General features: G+C 42.4%; 1 protein-coding gene across 1 annotated transcript in view; it reads left to right on the top strand.

Annotated features, from left to right (window-relative positions):
• LOC134744023 (regulatory-associated protein of mTOR) overlaps positions 1–22,705 on the top strand; it is a 47,075-nt gene that overhangs the window by 10,283 nt on the left and 14,087 nt on the right. Inside the window, exons 5-22 of the mRNA XM_063677658.1 lie at positions 118–264; positions 705–946; positions 1,302–1,484; positions 1,751–1,953; positions 2,046–2,305; positions 2,903–2,977; positions 4,653–4,733; positions 4,878–5,054; positions 5,732–5,894; positions 6,134–6,212; positions 6,527–6,642; positions 8,398–8,510; positions 8,727–8,859; positions 9,777–9,866; positions 11,104–11,274; positions 12,074–12,203; positions 19,432–19,578; positions 21,770–21,873. Of these exons, the coding sequence (XP_063533728.1) occupies positions 118–264; positions 705–946; positions 1,302–1,484; positions 1,751–1,953; positions 2,046–2,305; positions 2,903–2,977; positions 4,653–4,733; positions 4,878–5,054; positions 5,732–5,894; positions 6,134–6,212; positions 6,527–6,642; positions 8,398–8,510; positions 8,727–8,859; positions 9,777–9,866; positions 11,104–11,274; positions 12,074–12,203; positions 19,432–19,578; positions 21,770–21,873 (2,614 nt within the window). The remainder of the gene's footprint in view (positions 1–117; positions 265–704; positions 947–1,301; positions 1,485–1,750; positions 1,954–2,045; positions 2,306–2,902; positions 2,978–4,652; positions 4,734–4,877; positions 5,055–5,731; positions 5,895–6,133; positions 6,213–6,526; positions 6,643–8,397; positions 8,511–8,726; positions 8,860–9,776; positions 9,867–11,103; positions 11,275–12,073; positions 12,204–19,431; positions 19,579–21,769; positions 21,874–22,705) is intronic.

Raw genomic sequence — 22,705 nt, 5'->3', positions numbered from 1 at the left:
AAATATTGTAGTATTATACACAATATGTATGCAAATGTGACTAGCTTTATACGCTTGTCTTTTGCATATGAAGATAAAATTTGCATTCCGAACCGAACCACGTATGTATTTTTGCAGGCATACACACAATACATCCCACTGTCGATGTACGACCTACAAACATGGATGGGCGCGCCGTCGCTGTACGTGTACGACTGCTCCAACGCCGGCGTCATCGTGGACAACTTCCGCGCGTTCGCGGACCAGCACGATCGCGACTACGAGGCAAGACACTGATACCGACACACATACACATTTACTACAATACATCTGCAATGTAATCTACAGCTTGAAACAAACAATCATACTAACACACACACACACACACACACACACAAATATCACGTTCTCAATGTAATCTATTACGGCATCACATCAAAAATAGTATATGACCTAAAACACTCCCTTGTGGAACTCTAAGATGTATATCCCACATAATCGCGAATAACATGGCCAATCTTTGATGGAATAAGTACTTTTGTCAATAAATTTGAAAATAACGTTATCTAATTGCGTCTCGTGTAGGTAATGCAACTCGTGTCGATTTAAAACACGACCGCAGGGAATTCGAATATCCTCTTTTCCCCACTAGTATCGTAAATTACTATTAAGAATAATATTATTATAATGGAAATAAATGTAACTCCAACCATCCCTTTAACCAGATGCAACTAAACAGCAAAGGCTCCGGCACCCCACCACCCCTAGTCTCGTACAAGAACTGCATCCAGCTCGGGGCCTGCGCCGCCGGACAGGCCCTGCCCATGAGTCCCGAACTACCAGCGGATCTCTTCACGGCCTGCCTTACTACTCCCGTCAAGATGGCCATGAAGTGGTTCGTGCTGCGTCACACGAGGGCTGCCAGCGTGCACCAGCATATACACGACGTGCACGACCTCATCGACAAGTGAGTAACCTACAGTTTTACCCCGAAAATAGTATAAGGCATAGAACACTCCCTTGAGAGACTCCAGAAGAAAAATTGTTCAAAATGAGGAAATGTTGTTGTTTTTTTTTTATTATTATATTAATTAGTTTATTTTGTCTCAAAATCTATGGGTCTACGCGTCTCTAACAGCCAGTTCGCTCGTGCAGTTTTTTTCTGTACTTCAACCATATCAAAAGCTTTCCAAAGGTTCCGGCGGATTTTTGCCGTTTAATTACATGAAGTCGTAAACATAACGAATCTCTTTTCTGGAAGAAATGCAATTTGAAAGGCAATTTTTAACTATTGAATTAAACAATAATTGTTTTGCTTTCAGGATCCCCGGCCAAGTAACCGACCGCCGCACGATGCTGGGCGAGTTGAACTGGATCTTCACCGCCATCACCGACACCATCGCCTGGAACTCTTTACCCCCAGAACTGTTTCAGCAGCTGTTCCGAGCTGATCTGCTAACGGCTAGTTTATGCCGGAACTTTCTACTGGCGGACCGCATCATGAGGTCAGTCCATCGCCATCACAAACACCCAAAAAGTAACCTTTTTAATTAAGATGTTTATTTTCCACCACTCGCTTGTAACAATGCCTTTAGTACGCATGGCATTGTTAGAACATGTCATTTACATCATCGTGGGAAACTAGACTATAACCAATAACGCCTGGTATTTTCTTTAAGGTATCTGAGCAGTTGCCATCGCAAAATATCGTTTAGCATTGTAATTAGAGAAGCGCTAAGATTACAAGGACTTACGCTATCATTTCTTCCAGATCATACAACTGCACCCCAGTATCGTCCCCCCCGCTACCTTCCCTCGCGCAGCACGCCCTGTGGGCCGCCTGGGACCAAACCCTGGACCTCGCGCTAGCACAACTTCCCGCCATGCTGGGGCCCTCGCCGCGCGTCTATCATCACTCACCGTTCTTCAGGGACCAGCTCACCGCGTTCCAAGTGTGGCTGGATCTCGGGAAATGTAAGTTTTTGCTTTGGTTTTGTATTTTCTATAATAGATGTCTTACACTAAAGAGCGTGATATAATGGCGCGTGTATTGTATTGTATCGCAGGGAGGTCCCTGTCCGGCACGCACTGGTCGCGCCCGCCCCCCGACCAGCTGCCCATGGTGCTGCAGGTGCTGCTGAGCACGCTGCACCGCGTGCGCGCGCTGCAGATCCTGTGCCGGTTCCTGGCGCTGGGCGCGTGCGCCGTGCGCGCCGTGCTGCACGTGGGCATCTTCCCCTACATGCTGAAGCTGCTGCAGGCCTCCGCGCACGAGCTGCGCGCCTCCATGGTCTACATCTGGGCCAAGATCATAGCCGTGGACCCGGTCAGTGCTATGGTGGCGACCTGGCGACTGGCTATGGATGTGTTTCTTAACAAACGATACAATTTCATTTACCTATCCTCGCTTAGCGCAGCTCTGGTCGGCAATATTCTCGTTCTTGTCAAACGCGTCTCTCGCTCCTCATCCTCGCACATCTGGTGGAAACGTAGCGGCGTAGCCTAACAACTTGAGCTTGTTACCTTCATTTAAAGTGAGAAATAATCAGTTTTTACTTCTTCCTAACGTCCCGCTTTTTGCCCCTGCTGTCCGTGGGAATCTAAAGTGCGCTCGCGACGTTATTTAATGCTAAGAATAAACGCAAACACTAGTTTTTATATCATCGTACCTTAAAACTCTAGGACTAAATCTTTTTGGGATTCAGAAAGCGTCTAGGAAATCTCCAACGATATTCAGACAAATTTATTTCATTTATTCTTTGTAAAATCATGTACATAAAATCAAAAAGGTGTTAAATAATTCACTACGAGCCAGGGTTCGAACCCTTAATTTCTGGTTTAGAAGCCGCACGCTACTAAGCTGCCGGTTTGAACCCACGTCTTTTATTCTTAAGAGGGTATTTATGTTTTTTTTTTGTTTCAGACTTGCCAAGTGGACTTGGTGAACGCAAAAGGGCACAAATATTTCCTATCGATCTTGGCAGATTCTACCGTTGATGTGAGTGTACCCAGAACCCTTAGTTATTGTATGTATGTATGTATGTATAAACTCTTTATTGTACAAAGACATAGAACACAAATATGGCACAGAAATAGGCAGTACAAAGGCGAACTTATCCCTTTAAGGGATTTCTTCCAGTTAACCTTTGAGTAGATGAGAATTGATGAAGAACGGTAGACAAATATAGCACTGCGTACAATAGACTAGAGAAAAGTCAATAAATTTATAAAAGAGGGCGAAAATAAATAAAATAAGATAAAAATTTGAAGTAACAGTATAACAAATATATATAATACCTACGTTTTATAAAATAAATATACATCCATAGTCACAAACAGTTAATTCTGGTCCGATAGCCACAGTTTCCTTAACTGCCCCTTAAGCGATGCAACGGACCGCGATTTCCTTAAGGAGGGAGACAACTCATTCCAAAGCTGAACCGCTCGTACCGCAAAAGATTTACCATATGCACTAGATTTGTGATGAGGTGTTGCCAGTGCAAGATTTGCACTCGATCGAAGGCGATGGCCACTACCATCTGCCATAAATTTGAATTTTTGTGAGAGATAGACCGGAGAAGAAGGAATAAAAAGAACATTAAAAAGAAGAGAAAGAATATGCAGATCCCTGCGACGGCGGATGGGAAGCCATTTAAGTTGATTACGAAATAGGGAAACATGATCGTATTTCCTTAGACCGAATACAAATCTTATGCACATATTCTGCAGACGTTCAAGCTTGTCAAGCAGTTCCTGTCTCAGATCGAGAAACGCAATATCGGCGTAATCGAGAAGCGGAAGTAGAAGAGACTGAGCCAACATAATTTTCGTCGGAAGCGGGAGGAAATTCTGCAGGCGCCTGAGGGAATGGAGAGAAGCAAAAATCTTTCGGCTGATTTCAGAGACATGAGGATCCCATGAGAGCGTCTGGTCCATAGTAATACCAAGGTTCTTGACAGTAGAAGAGAAAGGAATAGGAGTTCCGTCGAACATAATATCTGGCAAGACCTGGTAAGACATCTTGGAGATGGAGTAAGGACTACCAATGATTGCGACTTTGTGGTGTTAATTTTCAGCCCGAAGGATGATGCCCACACACGGATTGATTCCAAGTCGGAGTTAATTTGGCTAACAAGAGAACTGATGTCATCAAGGTTGGACGCTGAATAGAGCTGTAAATCGTCTGCATAAAGGTGGTATGACGAATGCAAATTTTTGGTTATGCTATCAATAAAAATAGAAAAGAGTAGAGGAGATAGTACACCTCCTTGAGGGACACCGGCCGAAAGTTGAGTCCATTCGGAAACCTTGTCATCAACCCGAACTCGCTGCCGTCTCCCAAAGAGGTAACTACGGAACCAGGACAGAGATGTAGAAGAAACATTAAGTCTATTAAGAAATGCGAGAAGTATATCAAAGTCCACAGTGTTAAAAGCGCTACTGAAGTCCAAAAGAACCAAGATAGTGACCTTTTTACTCTCAATATTGTAACGAATTTGATTGAACATTTTGTTGATAAGATTGTCACTGTAAACGGTAGTTTTCAACCCATATGCAGTTTTTTTTTAACTGTTGAAAACTACACTGCCACAAAAAATTTGCTGTATATATTTATATGGCCCCTCATGGGCCACCAAAAATATTTCAGTTCGTAACATGTTCGCCCATTACAGAGCGAGCACCGAACGTTGGCAGCGTACGTTCTGGCCGGGATCGTCGACAACTACCCCGCCGGGCAAGAAGCGGCACAACAGGTAAACAAATAGGACTACAATTGGCAGGGTCGCCATGTAATGCATTTTAGGCGTAGTAATGAAAGCCTCTAAAGTTTGGTTTGGAAATTGTCTTTAGAGTTAAATGTTGTATATTGGATAATTAAACAGTGGTTTTGGTACCAGGGCTCCATGATCTCGATATGCCTCGAGCAGCTGTCGGACCCCTCATGGCTGCTGCGGCAGTGGGCGTGCATCTGCCTGGGGCGGCTGTGGCGCGGCTGCGACGCGGCGCGCTGGGCCGGCGTGCGGGACCTGGCGCACGAGAAGCTCTACCCGCTGCTGCGGGAGCCACACCCTGAGGTACACATACAGCCTGCTGTAGGCCTAGCACAGGAGGCTCCTGTGCTAGCCCGGCTGGAGCCCGCAGACCCTCGTGACTGCGGCAGTTGGCGTGCATAATATCAACTGACGCGCGCGGCTCTGGAGTCGACCCAATTAGCGCCATGCATGAATTTATTTTTATTTTTGGATTCATAATTTATATCGTTGGAACACCGGAAATGATAAAAATACTTTTGTAAACCTTAACATTATTTTATTCAAAAATATTTAAAATGTTGAAAATTTTTGAGCGGTTGAAACGCTCATAATGTTTGGCGCGAATTCGACAGAGCGTGATGACGTCACACGTTGGGCGGCCCAACTGACGTTTGCTACTAATGACACTAATCTGTCGAACGCGTGACGTCACGTGGCGTTTCGAGCGTTTCGCTCACTAGCTTTTGGCGGGCAAATTTTTGTACTTTTTATTTATAATTTTAAGTAATTAAATGGTAATTCAAAAACGGAAATGCATTTGTAACATGATATAACGGTAACAAACATCCGAATAAAACATATTTCATTCAAATATAAACTTCATGCATGAGGCTAATTGGGCCCATTCAGCTGGCCCAATATCAACCTTCATGCACTCCTGCGTTCAAAGAGTTAAGTCATTTACATAGATTTGGACTTAAAACTTGTTGTCTTCTCAGGTTCGCGCAGCGTGCGCATTCGCGCTCGGCACGTTCGTGGCCGCCGGGGGCTGCTGGCCGCGAACCGAGCACGCGAACGCGCTGGACCAGCAAGTCGGGGCCGAACTTGCTCGGGCCCTCCCTCACGACGCCAGCCCGCTCGTGCGAGCTGAAATTCTGCACGGTACGTACACACGAGCCTGTAGCACGATACGTTAGTGTGTGTTCAAATTGATAAACGAGACCAAGAATAGGTCGTTCTATAAATTCGCGCAGCTATATTATTTTTCTTTGGTTAAATGTCTTTTTCAGCTTAATAGGTAAGTTTATACTATTGGCTACGCTACTAGGTACACTGTTAAAATCCACATCCGTAATTATTTCAATAACTATGATTATTTTTATGATGATTTTTCTTTACAGCCCTCCAATGGCTGGTTCTAATATTCGAGCAGCACTTCATCGCAGTTTATATACAGGAAAGGATGAGGAAAAGTGACAGGTAAGTTATTTATCTTATTTTACCCTAATATCCAGTGTATTTTCTGGTATAGTTGTTTAGAGGCTTATGAAAAGGCCTTCCATTTCATTGTAGCATTTATTTATTTTTGCCCACATTGCATTTATTTTGACAAGTTTTGTTTAATGGGGAGCTAAATGATAGGAACCTAGAACGATTGCCAAAAAATTACGGTATACTATATATTGAAAAGGCCCGTCTCAAAAGTCCGTTTGCTAATTACGATCCTATAATAGAGAATAAAATATAATGATATACTTACTGTATAACAAGCTTAATTTGATGTTTGTTGTCAGAGCCCCGCACTCGGGCTTGGGCGGCCCCGTGGACCCCGGCCAGGACGCGCTGGTGGCGGGCGGCCGCGGCCTCGCGCCCGCCGTGCGCCGGCCTCAGCAGGCGCTGCCCACCATCGGTGAGTGTTGCCCGTAGGCCCCGCGGCCTCGCGCCCGCCGTGCGCCGGCCTCAGCAGGCGCTGCCCACCATCGGTGAGTGTTGCCCGTAGGCCCCGCGGCCTCGCGCCCGCCGTGCGCCGGCCTCAGCAGGCGCTGCCCACCATCGGTGAGTGTTGCCCGTAGGCCCCGCGGCCTCGCGCCCGCCGTGCGCCGGCCTCAGCAGGCGCTGCCCACCATCGGTGAGTGTTGCCCGTAGGCCCCGCGGCCTCGCGCCCGCCGTGCGCCGGCCTCAGCAGGCGCTGCCCACCATCGGTGAGTGTTGCCCGTAGGCCCCGCGGCCTCGCGCCCGCCGTGCGCCGGCCTCAGCAGGCGCTGCCCACCATCGGTAAGTGTTGCCCGTAGGCCCCGCGGCCTCGCGCCCGCCGTGCGCCGGCCTCAGCAGGCGCTGCCCACTATCGGTGAGTGTTGCCCGTAGGCCCCGCGGCCTCGCGCCCGCCGTGCGCCGGCCTCAGCAGGCGCTGCCCACCATCGGTGAGTGTTGCCCGTAGGCCCCGCGGCCTCGCGCCCGCCGTGCGCCGGCCTCAACAGGCGCTGCCCACCATCGGTGAGTGTTGCCCGTAGGCCCCGCGGCCTCGCGCCCGCCGTGCGCCGGCCTCAGCAGGCGCTGCCCACCATCGGTGAGTGTTGCCCGTAGGCCCCGCGGCCTCGCGCCCGCCGTGCGCCGGCCTCAGCAGGCGCTGCCCACCATCGGTGAGTGTTGCCCGTAGGCCCCGCGGCCTCGCGCCCGCCGTGCGCCGGCCTCAGCAGGCGCTGCCCACCATCGGTGAGTGTTGCCCGTAGGCCCCGCGGCCTCGCGCCCGCCATGCGCCGGCCTCAGCAGGCGCTGCCCACCATCGGTGAGTGTTGCCCGTAGGCCCCGCGGCCTCGCGCCCGTCGTGCGCCGGCCTCAGCAGGCGCTGCCCACCATCGGTGAGTGTTGCCCGTAGGCCCCGCGGCCGTGCGCCGGCCTCAGCAGGCGCTGCCCACCATCGGTGAGTGTTGCCCGTAGGCCCCGCGGCCGTGCGCCGGCCTCAGCAGGCGCTGCCCACCATCGGTGAGTGTTGCCCGTAGGCCCCGCGGCCGTGCGCCGGCCTCAGCAGGCGCTGCCCACCATCGGCGAGTGTTGCCCGTAGGCCCCGCGGCCTCTCGCCGGCCTCAGCAGGCGCTGCCCACCATCGGCGAGTGTTGCCCGTAGGCCCGCGGCCTCGCGCCGGCCGCAGCAGGCGCTGCCCACCATCGGCGAGTGTTGCCCGTAGGCCCCGCGGCCTCGCGCCGGCCTCAGCAGGCGCTGCCCACCATCGGCGAGTGTTGCCCGTAGGCCCCGCGGCCTCGCGCCGGCCTCAGCAGGCGCTGCCCACCATCGGCGAGTGTTGCCCGTAGGCCCCGCGGCCTCGCGCCGGCCTCAGCAGGCGCTGCCCACCATCGGCGAGTGTTGCCCGTAGGCCCCGCGGCCTCGCGCCGGCCTCAGCAGGCGCTGCCCACCATCGGCGAGTGTTGCCCGTAGGCCCGCGGCCTCGCGCCGGCCTCAGCAGTAGATAAACTAATTTAATTTGGCCGTCCCATAGAAATCAGAGGCATCACATCAGCCGGAATGTATGAAACGGCCAAAAAATTTTTCGCGATTTCGGCATTGGTCCCATAATAAATAAAAAAACAATATGACCTACAAAGTCACTACACAGAGTATGGGTTGTGGTTAAAATTTCACCCTGTATTATTGTATTTTTTGTATCCAGGGTTTGGTTCAGTCTACATGAAGCTGTGGAACACCCTAATGTCGATGTCGAAGGAGCCACACCCTCAAGTCTCGCAAATGGCTACCGACATCATCAACTACATCTCCAACCAGGTAAACCTGACCCACATTAACTATCTAACATACATACATACTAACAGGGGAAGTTTAATAAAAGCTTGTAAAAAGACCAAGAGGAAACCCTCAGATGCGATGGAAGGAAGACAGGATTCAAACTGCTGAAAATAGGGAAACATGGAGGGGTGTGAAGTAGGCTTACACCTAGTTTTTAGTCGACAAAGGCTGAAAAGAAGGTATTTTGTTTTTCAGCTGGATAACGTGTCCCGCGACATCGACCCCCGCGGGCTGGGCGCGCACGGCTCGGGGGGCTCCTCCAGCCTCCCCCCCTCCCCCAACCTGCGCCCCGCCGTCAGCCCCCGCGACCCCCGCCAGACGTCGCACTGTGAGTACCCCCCTCCCCCCCCCCCTGTATTTAGAAACAAACAATAAAACATGTAGGTAAATAAGCTGACAGCTAGAATTTCTTACAATGTAGACCTATAGTATCCTGTGCTATCTGAGTATAACAACTGTGAAATTAACAAATAATGAGATAACTTAACCTAACTTTAATACTAATTTAATAAAAAATAAACTTTCTTCTTAAATAACCCTAACCATAGAGTAACTTATACTAAAGCGATACTGTCATAGTAAATTTTGTAACCCCAGTAAATTCACTGCCATCTCTCGACACACTTTAAAACTAAAAATGAAGATTTATAAAAATACGATAGAACGTATTTAAATATAGATAAATGTTTTTTTTATTTGCATTAATTATTTTTATGATTTTGACCCATGTTCTTTCACTGATATGCGTTAAAATTGTTAAATAACAAACGAAACCGTCAACACCATCTATACGACTGTAGGCCAAAACTAGTAGCGGCCTCTGAACGAGAATCAAATTTTCTTGATTTTCGAGGACCGTTTTTCCTTAGACTGTATCCATCTATTACGGAGTTATATCTATCTTTGCAAGTACTGACCCCGCCCGACGTTGCTTAACTTCGGTCAAAAATCACGTTTGTTGTATGGGAGCCCCACTTAAATCTTAATTTTATTCTGTTTTTAGTATTTGTTGTTATAGCGGCAACCGAAATACTATCATCTGGGAAAATTTCAGCTGTCTAGCTATCACAGATCACGAGATACAGCCTGCTGACAGACGGACAGCGAAGTCTTAGTAATAGGCTCCCGTTTTTACCCTTTGGGTACGGAACCCTAAATAGTATTTGCTAAACTAGTTGTGTGTGTGTGTGTGTGTGTGTGTGTGCGCTCGTGTGCTAACGTGCCCGTGTGCGTGTGTGTGTGTAGACAGCCGGCGCGGGCGCGGCGGGCTGCCGAGCACCATCTCCGAGGACTCCATGGCGAGCCGCGAGCGGGACTCCGGCTCCTCTACTTCTAGTGAGTATTTTGCTCATTTCAAACCAGTCGCGAAATGCACACGCTTTTATAGGCATTTTACTTATTTAATTTTTTTTTTTAATTTATAATTTCTTTATTAAGATAACTAGGATCCATTGGGGTTAGGTACATGGTGACTTAAAATCTATTGTTAATATTTAAAATACTAATTAAATTAAATTAATTTAAAAATTTACAATAAATTAAATGAATGGATTTTTTTTTTTTACTTATGAAAACACGAACATGTATACACGATTTTAATCTTGAAATTTGTACGGGCGCGCGGTCCCTCGGTGCAAATAGTCGTATATGAATAAGTATTTCGAACTTGTTGGGGTGTTTTCGAGGGTTTCCGAGTATTCTGATGAAAACAGAATTTAATTTGAAGATGTATTTTATTTATTTCGAGCCAAAAACGCTATTTCTATTAAACACACATTGCATTTTCACGCGTTTATTTTATTTCATTTATTTGTATCTCCTTGGATATTACTATAAATTCCGGTCTTTTGATAGGCTTGCGTGGGGATATAGATCCAACACGTAGAGGCCCCTTGGAGAGCTTTAATGTCATGTAGAACGCCTGCTGGAACCCGTTGGAACTGCGCAACAATAGACACTCATGAACCGTTTATTTAATTATTTCATTATTGTTATATTTTTCACCTCAGCAGCTCGAACAAGCCTACTTTCGTCACTCCCTGGAGTGAGAAAAGTGCGACTTTCCTCACTCCAGTGAGTGAAACAATGTAGCTTTTTAATTTAGTGAAGGCCATGAACTTCATACTACGGTACGGTACGGTACGGTACGGTACGGTACGGTACGGTACGGTCCGGTCCGGTCCGGTCCGGTCTCGTCTCGTATCGTATCTTATCGTATGGTACATATTATAATACTTTTTTTTTCTGTTTATTCTGTGTAATTCGAAATACATTTTAACCTTTAATATGTTCTCACTACTGAGGTGAAAAATTATGTGTGCAACACGAGAGCAGTTATTTTACATCTCGTGTTTTTGAGTCCCGAGAAAGCGAAAAATTCTATAATTGAATCACGAGCGAAGCGAGTGATTCTAAGGTAGAATCTTGAGCGTAGCGAGAAAAACCAACTTTCCTCTCTTGTTGCACAAATAACTATTGTATATTTCACAAAACACGAATCTAGAGACGAATCAGGCGGTGACTTTGTAATATGTAAATTTACTTTAACTAATTCGTGGAAAAACCCCCGCAGGTCAACAGTCAAAGAAACCAATAGTGTCCACGCAATTCGTGGAGTGGGCGCACACGCTGTTCGCTCGGGCGGACGCGGACGCGGACGCGGAGCAGGACGCGGAGTCGCGAGCGCACCACGCCAGGGTGTGGCGGTACCAGCGGAACAGGAGCCTGAGGAACGAAGCCAAAGGTAACAAGCTACAACTAGTTTACTACTAAATTAGGTGATATACCTTCTAAGCAGAGCCCGGAATTTTCGCGGCAAAACAAAATACTGTCGCAATCTTGCTAGAGTTGGATACATTTTTGGATCGATATCGATAGTTGTGTAATAGAAGAAAAAGACAGTCGACCAAATAAAAAAAATATTTCAAAAAAATTAAATTGTGAGGTTTGTATAAAATTATATAGAAACAGATACAATTAGTATACATAATGATGGTATACATAAATGGCTTTATAGTGTACAGTTTATTTCCAGATAAGGTGAGAAATAAATAATTATCTACTATCAATATCACAAAAACAAATATAATGTCATGTGCTGCTATGTGTACTGATGTTGATTTCGAAGAATAAATTGCATCTGTTTCTATATAATGTACTTTTATAAAAACCTCACTTAAATTTTCTTATTAAATATATTTTTTTATTTGGTAGACTGTTTTTGCTTTCATTACCCAACTATCGATATCGATAAAAAAAAATTATCTAACTAGCAAGATTGAGAAATTCTTTTGTATTGCTGCGAAAATTCCGGGCTCTGCTTATAAGTATGTATAACCATCCTAAAAGAAAAAATGTCACTTACACGCCAAGATCATGGGCACATATTAACTAAATATTACGAGAAGGTACGAAGGTAGACCGTACATACAATAGGTAACATCGTTACGGACTCGAGATGACTTTTAACGTACAGGGAGATAAAAATTACGAATACCACATCAAAATAGTGACTTGGAATTGATCGTAATGTTATTTTTCAGCGTTGGTGGGATCAAAAGTGCCGCGGTTAGAGACGCAGGCTTTCCACTCTCGATGTCAGTTGCCGCCGGGAGTAATACTTTTCCACCCCTACGAGCAACACATTGCTTTGGCTTTCAAAGACAATTTTGGGTAAGTAGCTAGATCATTATGCATTATGCGACTGAGGTGGAAATATGTTCGATTTTTGACATCGTGGAGGTAAATTCTGCTCTAAAGGATTTGATTTCTTCTAGAACGGCAGATGATCCCTGATGTGAACTTTCTGGGCTTGCACGGCAATTATTACACCGTACCTTTTCTTTCCTCTCTGCGTTCATTTTTCGATAGTTTGTTTCTAGCACGCCTATACACGCATAATGGAATAGCCCACGGCAGGAACCACACTCCGCTCCTTCCGTCACAACTAGATTGCACGTTTTGCACTTCATAGCAATAAAAATCTATCAATTTATGTATTATAAAACAGTTACACTCGCGACCAAAGTAATCGATCTGTTTTTAAGCGCGTTAAACTGGTTTAACAACTTATTAGCGCGTGACACGATCTCTAGCCGCGGCCGCTGGGAGCGAACGAAAATTTGAAAAGACTGTCGCAATTTTGCTAGAGTTAGAAACATTTTTTAATCGATATCGATAGTTGTGTAATAGAAGAAAAAGACAGTCAACCAAATAAAAATAATATTTAAAAAAAAAAACTATTGTGAGATTTGTATAAAATTATATAGAGACAGATACAATTAGCATACATAATGTATTAGTATACATATATGGCTTTATAGTGATAAACGAAACTGTTTACTCACAGAGAAAGTTAAGAAATGAATAATTATTTACTCGTAGATTTAGATTTCCAAGAAGAAGTTGCATCTGTTTCTATATAATGTAATTTTTCCTCGTAAGACCCACCATATAAAGTTTTTCAATTTTTAATTTGAACCTTATTCTATAAGTAAATTGGAACGAACTTTGTTTGTTTTACAACGCAGTGCACCAGAAGAAATGCTACTCTATTTGCTTCATTAAAAGGTTTAAATTAGATTGCAATGAATATGTACTTTTTAATGTACATTTACATTTAGCCTCACGAGGTTATAAAAATCTCACGTAAATTTTCTTATTAAATTTTTATTTTATTTGGTGGACCGTTTTTTTCTTCCATTACCCAACTATCGATATCGATAAAAATGTTTCTAACTCTAGCAAGATTGCGACAGTCTTTTGTTTTGCCGCGAAAATTCCGGACTCTGCTTATGAATGTATAGCAGTTGACCCTTTGATATGTTATGAATGAATATTTTATGTTTACTATTTAAATCCATTCCATCGGTTTGCCGCTGTCAATTCAAAATTCAAAATTCAATTCAAAATTCAAAATTCAAAATTCAAAATGTTTATTCTGTAAATAGGCTTAAGCTAGCTCTTTCACATGTCAACTTATAACTATATATACATAATTATTCTATTTTAACATAAATGCATCCTTATCTTCTACGAATTCCTTAACCGTATAATAAGCTTTTTGTAAAAGCTGTCGTTTTACAATTGACTTGAATTTATTCATTGACAATTTCGTTAATTTAGATGGTAACTTATTATAAAAGCGCACACTGTTCCCCATAAATGACATATTATTTACTCTATTTAAACGGAATTTCGGAATCGCCAATTTATTTTTATTTCTAGTGTTAAAATTGTGTATGTCACTATTCAATTTATACATGTCGATATTTTTTCTTACATACATTATATTTTCGTAAATATATTGACAAGCAACAGTGAGAATATTGATTTCTTTAAATTTATCTTTAAGAGACATTCGCGTTCCTAAATTATATATGTTACGAACAGCACGCTTCTGTAAAACAAAAATTGAATTAATGTCAGCGGCTTTGCCCCACAATAAAATGCCGTAAGACATGACGCTGTGGAAATATCCAAAATACACCAGCCTTGCTGTCTCAACATCTGCAAGTTGACGGATTCTTTTAACTGCGTATGCTGCTGAACTTAGTCTACCGGCCAGTGTAGAAATGTGCGTACCCCACTGTAATTTTGAATCTAAGGTTAGGCCTAGAAAAACAGCTTTATGATCAAAATCTAAAATTTCGTCTTTTAAAACAACCTGAGCGTCACTCGCATGCTGTACATTAGGCAAAGAGAATTTTACACATTTAGTTTTCTTGGCATTGAGAAGTAAATTATTAGTAGTAAACCAATGAAATACAGAGGACAATACATCATTTATTTCATTTAAATCACTCTGTTTCCTTTTTACTTTAAATATAATAGATGTATCATCAGCAAAGAGAACCAACTTATGCTTTTCATTAACTATATAAGGCAAATCGTTTATATAGACGAGAAACAAGAATGGGCCAAGAATAGATCCTTGGGGGACGCCCATTGAAGTAATAGACCCCGACGATTTGGTTTTATTTATGTCCACTTTCTGAATTCTATTTATAAGATAGGACCAGATGAGATCAAGAGCCTTATACTTCACGCCGTAGTGGTTTAGCTTGCGAATAAGAGTGTCATGATCGACACAGTCAAAGGCCTTCGACAGATCGCAGAACACGCCTATTGCATCTAGTTGTTGTTCCCAAGCTTCAAATATGTGTTTGATTAAGGTCGTGCCTGCATCCATCGTTGACCTTCCCCGTGTAAATCCAAACTGTTCTTTATAGAGTAGTTTATTAACGTTAAAATGTGATAATAACTGATCCAGCATTATTCGTTCAAAGATTTTACTTATTGCCGGTAGAATAGAAACGGGTCTAAAATTTGTAGGCTCTTTTTTTGATCCGGATTTAAATAATGGAACGACTCGACTGTGCTTCATAAGATCGGGAAAAACTCCTATATCAACACATTTATTAAAAATCATGGCCAAGTGCGGTGCAATAGCATCCACTATCGATACTAAAACTTTTACCGATAGGCCCCAAATATCTTCGGTCTTTTTTAGATTTAATGTCCTAAACGCTTTTACGACTGTTTGCGGTGTGACGTATTTAAACCAGAAAATCGTTGGGCATTCCGGCACATTTGCTTTTAGCATATTTTCGGCCATAGAGGAGGACGAGTTAAGCGGTCTAGTCGTTTCAATAGGGATATTTGTGAAAAAACGTTCAAATTCATTTGCGACATCTATATCTGATTTTACTAATTTATCACCTACTAGTAGGGCAAAATTTGGATCACGCGATTTCGTTTTACCAGTCTCACTACTGATAATTCTCCACGCGGTTTTGACCTTGTCGTTTGAGTTTTTTACTTTACGTGCAAAATATTTGGATTTAGCCATAATACATATATTTTTAAATAATTTACTATATGATTTAACATATTCATTGAAATTGGGGTCACTATTTGATACTCTTAATGCATATAGTTCATACAGTCTATTTCTAGATTTGTGGATTCCAGGAGTAGCCCACTCATCAAAACTTACTCTATCCTTGCGCTTAACTTTTTTAACTTTAAAACATGTATTAAATTCAGTTTCTATACAGTTAAATAATTTAGAATAATACAAATTAGGGTCTTCTTTACATGGTTCTAGAAATTCAAGTAGAGATTTAATGTTACTACCAAAAGTTACCAACCTCTTTTCTGTGACCGGTCTGTACAAAATCTCTAAGGGTAGTTCATCCACCTTACCACTGAAACATGCTAGTTGACCAAAGTGATCAGAGCCTAACTTGTTAAAAACCAGCTTATCAGTCGGGTCCTTCGTACAAAAGATATTATCTATACAGGTTGCAGTGGTTTCCGTAACTCTCGTGGGTTCACAAAAAAGATTTACTAGGTTGTACGACTTAAATAAATGTAATATACTGGATGATGTGCTGGTATCTTCTAGCAGATTTACATTAAAATCCCCACAAACGACAATACATTTTGGGCTGTTAAAAACTTTATTTAAGGCTTCCTCCATTATTGACTCAAAAAGGCTGAAGTCCGCAGACGGCGGCCTATATACACAAATTATTATAAAATGATCGAGTTCAACACAAGATAACTCAATTGTTCTCTCGACCGACATGCGAACTATATCTTTCCGCTCTTTACATTTAAGGTTTTTATTTATAATTATCAGAGATCCCCCACGAATACATTTCTGTCTAGAAAAATAGCTCACAACAGCGTGATTCTTAAAATTAAACATAATTTCGTGGCTTTTGAGCCAGTGTTCCGTAACACAAAAAACATGTATATTATAATTGTCAATAAATAAATCCACCTCCAGTTCCTTACTAGCTAGCCCCTGAATATTTTGATGAGCAACGTTAATTGTTAACTTATTATTCTTATTATTAATTACTAAGCTACCGGGCTCCGGCGGAAGCGGGCGGCTGCCTGGTCCAGGGCGGCGCGCAGTGGGGCACGCGACCCCGGTCTCAGGCGCTGTCGACGCATTTAGTTTAAAGTAGGCGCAGCCGGCGTGCTGTCGCCTGCGCCTGGCTCCGCGCTGCTGCCGGAGCCGGACCTGGCGCTCATAAAACTCAATGCGTACGGCTTGTCCTTCGTTATGTTATTCATAACGGGATCAATGTTATACGCTAATAACTTAGCACAATCAAAAATATACTTCCTAGGAAGGTGCGAATATTCGCGAGTCAGAACAAAACTTCCGTCAATAAACTTATTCGTATCGAAATATGATACTTTATTATGATATACTGTTAGTCTGTGTAAAATTAAGTTAAAATTATAAATGTCATTGTTTCGCTTGAGCGATAATGTGTTTGAATAAGGAAACGCGCACACAATTATCTTTCCAATATTGTTATTTGATATTTTTACTATGGTTTCGGTAAAAACGCTTATATTATGTTTATTTAGATTCGAACTGTCACTCAAATACACAACCAACGTTGAGTGTTCGTCAAACGATTCGGCAGCAATTTGTTCGCTAATACGTTTTAGGGAGGTCTCTGGCATACAATTATTGACTACAACTTGATTCAGCAGGTCATGCATTATCACACCTAGCCCTATACCTACCCGGTCAGTATATAGCACAGTCTTACGAATGGGAGTTCTCACACATGAATCACGAGTAGGCGTCGAGGCGCGCGGAGGCGCGGGTGGGCTGGGGGCTGCTACGTCGCACTTGCACTCGTAACTCGCGCTCGAGTCGTCCCTTTCCCTTTGTTTAGATGCGCACACGGCCGGCACTGGAGGGCACGCCTGTGGCGCAGGTATCGGCAATACTGAGCTATAGCTAACTCGGGGTGATGATAGTACTGTAGGTTCCAACTCTATACTTTCAGTACTTTTTTGAGCGATTTCAATATTACTGTCTGTATTTAAACATTTCCTGACTAATGAATCGTATTGTTTTATGTTTTCGTTACCTACATCCACCAACTGATTTATATATGTCTCTAACCTCGTCTTTTCGCTGCAACATTGGCTGTATTTAGTAGAGATGTCATTAAGAGACCTTTCCAAATCCTTGATCCTATTTGACTTGCCGTAAAGCTCATCAGACTGGGTTTCGAGTTGGCTTTGACATAATAATAGGTCATGGGTCAACGCGATATTTTTTGACCTAGAAAAACAAGCCCTGAGAGCGCGCTTATGGTTTTTAAGCATTTTTTTAGATTTTTTAATTTGCCTATTAATTTTTATGTATTTTTTTATTTTATTTGAACCTCTGATTAAAATATTATTACATTCATCACTTGATTTATCTTCCCTATTTGATACATGTGAAATATTACTACCTATATTTTCTACACAGTCTAAATTTTCATATAATTTTTCATACATACATGAGTGATCACTTAAACTAATATTTAAATTCGAATCCGATTTCAAATGCGCCTCCTCCAATTGATGCTCCAAGTCTTTGATGCGAAGTAAAGCCTTCGTGTAAATTTCTTGACAGTGCTGGAGCTGGTCTACAGTAGTCTGGAGCTGGTCACGCTGGCCTCGCATGTCCTCCAACTGAATGTCGTAGTCAGCCAGCTCGCTCTTTAGTGCTTGGTACTTGTTCAGTATGCTCTTCATCTCTTCTTCATGGTCATCATGTTCACTAAGGAGCCGATCATTCTGTTCCTTGGCTTTTTTTAGTTCCATCTCGGCCATTTGAAGCTTGCTGACGAGAACATCTCTGCGAGTTGTTGGTTTGATGGTGCTATTGGAAATTTTTCGAGCTTCGATATGTGCCATGCTAGATCCTGATGCTTTATTCATCCTTATTTCCGTTCAAGATAGGTATTCTTGTGATTATGCAGACTTAGTTTCCTTTGTCACTACGAATAGTTCGTCGAGTTACGGTAGATGGCGCAAAAACGAGTAAGCTAATAGCTCTTGCGCTTGAGCACTTGGAGGTTTGCATATGACGTTATAATTTGTTGTATTTGTAATAGATGGCGCTATGTTCTCATCCCTGGTATGCTGTATGTGGTTCATGCGCACGTTTACAGATGGCGCAATATATCGTCGTTGTTCGGCAGGCGAAAGCGACGTCAGCTGATCAATGTTTAGGTACCTACAGCTTGTTTAAAATATGAAACGTCCGACGGAATGTAGAAATTTATTTTTTCTGTTTTAAATACCTTTGCAGCTCAGGTCCTAGAATAATAATCCATTGTTTTTACTGTTCACGTTCCAGGCACATCACTATTTGGCACTAATTAACTTCAAATAATTACAGCTAGTGTCAACAGTTTACTGGTACTATGATCGAGCAATTTTCCGTTTAGACTTTTAGATTGTTGTTATAATCCGTAGATAACACTTATCGTGCGTTATTACACCACAAGACACAAATTTGTTCCATTTTTATGCTTGAAAGTCACTTTTAACTATTTGTAAATAATAAAATTGCACGGAGTCGAAGTTACCCGTGGCGACAGCGCCATCTGTTTTTTCACAGCGCCATCTGTCTCTGTCACATGTCCATTTTGATCGAATTTTGTCGATTTTTATTTATTTTAAAAACGTTACCCTACAATATCGAAATTCGAAAGCTATGAAATCACTATTTAAGTTAAGATTGTTGTTTCTTCTTTTTTTGTTTATAGTATCACATAATAAATAACCGAGTAAAGTTGGATTAAAAGTCCGAGGTAGAGGTTACTTTGGGAATTAATTGTATCGAGCGAAGTGTCATAATTGGTGTATCGGAAGCTATGATATTAAAGATAATATAGTCAAGAACTACATATATTTTTTCCACGTCTACGAATATCAACGCCTCTTAGAAAAACAGGATCATATAAGGAGATTTTTCGCCTTCTGGCTCAGGGAACCGCCTTAAAGAAATTTGTTATATTTAGCTTGACTTGTAGTCGCTCAGCCATTAAAATTTTAAACGATATATTGGTACGTTTGTTTGCAGAATCTGGGACTGGGGCACGGCCGCCAAGCTGTGCGTGGGCGCGTGGCGCAAGGCGTGGGGCCGAGTTACCGCGCTCGCTTACCTCAACGCACACGAGAGGGCGCTGCTCGCAGTCGCCAGTCATCAGGGACACGTCGCCATCTACAGGTCATACATACATACATACATATAATCACGCCTATTTCCCGGAGGGGTAGGCAGAGACCACTGATTTCCACTTGCTACGATCCTGACATACCTCTTTCGCTTCCTTCACTTTCAATGTTATTGTTAAATTCAACTTTAAATTCAAAATACCTAATAAATACTAATAATTGTACTTTTTTTTCGGAGCAAAGGAATTTTGTATTAACTATAAGTGGAAGCTCTTTTGGCCTATGTTCTTACTTTATCTTTTACCTTATTGTATTATTATGTGCTGTATGTTTCAAAAAAAAAAAAAAAAAAACATTCCTCATACACGCTCGCCGGTTTAGGGTGCTCTTGACCTGGCCTTTCTTCAGGATTTCCCCGATCTGATCAGAGCAAGTCCGCCTACAGGTCACCATTAAACACCTCCGCATTCGAAAACTTGGACGCTTAACGGTGCTGCCCCCTGCAGTTCACGTACGCTCCTTTGAACATTGTAAGATGCGCCATCTAGGGGCGTCAGTCGAAAACTTAAATATGCTGTTATCAGGGACCGGACAACCCTTTCCGCGATAAAACCCTTTCAATGGGCGACACTTAAACACGGCTAACACATTGAAAGACTTTCCCTTTTGAACTGCAAGCCCATTCATACCCCTACCTTTGACTAACCCTTACCGAAAAGCTAACCAAAAATAAGGCTAGCCCTTAATAAGGGTTACCCTTATCTTTAAGCGCTTTTTATAAAGGTTTCCCTTTACGTGAAAGAGACAGGATTAGTATATATCTACGGTAGTGTATGAAAAGGAAAGAAAATACGTGCCTAGTCAAAGAACGCCGCCGTCGCCGCCGACGATCGCTCGGATTCGAAGTAATGTGTGCTTTATGAACAAGGTAGACGACTTAAATTAGCACGGTTATATGCTAAAAGGGAAGCCCTTTATAAGGCTAACCCTTATAAGCAATATGCAAGGTGTTGGTGAGCGGATGATAAGGGTTTTGTAAGGGTATTTGGGCTACCGATTACTCAAATGTGGTAGCTTTATATAAGGGTTTTTAAAAGCAAAACAAAGGGTTTCGTCTGGCAAAGGGTATGGTGAGTTAAGCCTTATGCAATACCCTTATAAAACCCCGATAAGGGATAGCGGGCCGGTCCCTGGCTGTTATACTTCGCGTGAAAAGTAGAGAGGTTAAAGGCAATAAGTTCGCCTATTACACGGATGTTTTGTGCAATAAAATTCAAAATAAGTAGTTCAGCTTTTTTTTCAAGCTTCTGAATATTTGGATAGCCAATTTAATTCCAGCTTGACAACAATTATTCATAATGGTGTCCTGCACTCAAATTGTCATTTATTCTGTCGTGCCATAGAGTAACTTATACTAGAGCGGTACTGTCATAGTAAATTTTGTAACCCCAGTAAATTCACTGCCATCTGTCGACACACTTTAAAACTAAAAATTAAGATTTATAAAAATACGATAAAATGTATTTAAATATGGATAAATGTTTTTTTTTATTTGCATTAATTATTTTTATGATTTTGACCCATGTTCTTTCACTGATATGCGTTAAAATTGTTAAATAACAAACGAAACCGTCAACGCCATCTATACGACAATAGGCCAAAGCTAGTAGCGCCCTCTGAACGAGAATCAAATTTTCTTGATTTTCGAGGCACGTTTTTTCCTTAGACTGTATCCATCTATTACGGAGTTATATCTATCTTTGGTCGTGCTGAGTGATTTTATTTTACATTTTATTGTTTCATGATTTTCCTAGCAATATTCTTCATCATCATCATCATTTTTTATTCAAGAATAATATTACATTGTGTTTGAAATCTTAAAACTAGGCACATGCACACAAAAAAATATTACAAAAACATACATCATAGCCACCAATAAAAAATATTAATAAAAAAAAAATAGTAGAAATTTCCAAAATTATATAAACATGAATTAATCAATTATAAATAATAATAAAAAAATGTCAACTATTAAAAAGTAAAAATAATTAAATTAAATCGGTTACATGTCAGAATAAGAAAAAAATTATTAAGAACAAAATGTCAACGTTAAAAGTAAAAATTAATTAAAAAATTAAAGTAAAAAATAAATTAAAAGATATTATTGAGAACAAAAATTGAAAATATATATACATACAAATCTTAGGTACCTAGTTAATATATCGATATGTTTGTGTGAACAGACCGACCGGCAGCAGTATGGAACCAGCTTTAGTATCAGCGTGGCGCGCGCTCGACGTGCGGCCCGCGGCCGACTACCGCCCGCCCCCCGCACAACCCCTCTACAGTACGTACTTTATTGTGAGGCACTAAGGTTCATGTTGGCGCGTGCTGTGTACTTTAATGTGAGGCAGTAAGGTTCATGTTGGCGCGTACTGTGTACTTTATTGTAAGGCAATAAGGTTCATGTTGGCGCGTGCTGTATACTTTATTGTGAGGCACTAAGGTTCATGTTGGCGCGTGCTGTATACTTTAATGTGAGGCAGTAAGGTTCATGTTGGCGCGTGCTGTATACTTTATTGTGAGGCAGTAAGGTTCATGTTGGCGCGTACTGTGTACTTTATTGTGAGACAGTAAGATTCATATTGGCGCGTACTGTGTACTTTATTGTAAGGCAATAAGGTTCATGTTGGCGCGTACTGTGTACTTTATTGTGAGGCAGCAAGGTTCATGTTGGCGCGTACTGTGTACTTTATTGTGAGGCAGTAAGGTTAATGTTGGCGCGTACTGTGTACTTTATTGTGAGGCAGTAAGGTTCATGTTTCCATGGACGAGAGACCGAGCCAATTGAACCGCAGACACGACAAATGGAAACGTAAAGGGAACTAGAAGCGGGGCTGACTGGCGCAGTCACTGTGGCTGATATCATAAGTATAAATGATCTGTGACGCGGTTAGCGCCTGAATGTGGCTGGGAGTGCTAGGATTAGTTTTATTTTACGTCATTAGGGACGTAGATTTTCAGGTTTGTATAAAGTGAAAACTCGTCATACGCGTAATAAGCTTAAATTCTATCATGTATTTCACTGTCACCACCATGAGATGTCCACGCTTCTCTACAAGACCAAGCATGCTTTCTAATCGTAAACTAATCTAAATTTTCATTTGAAAATTATTTTG

Source organism: Cydia strobilella, chromosome 9 (assembly GCF_947568885.1).
Source record: "Cydia strobilella chromosome 9, ilCydStro3.1, whole genome shotgun sequence".
Lineage (NCBI taxonomy): Eukaryota > Metazoa > Arthropoda > Insecta > Lepidoptera > Tortricidae > Cydia > Cydia strobilella.
Note: the sequence above shows the minus strand (reverse complement) of the source record. Positions and strands in the feature narration are given on the sequence as shown.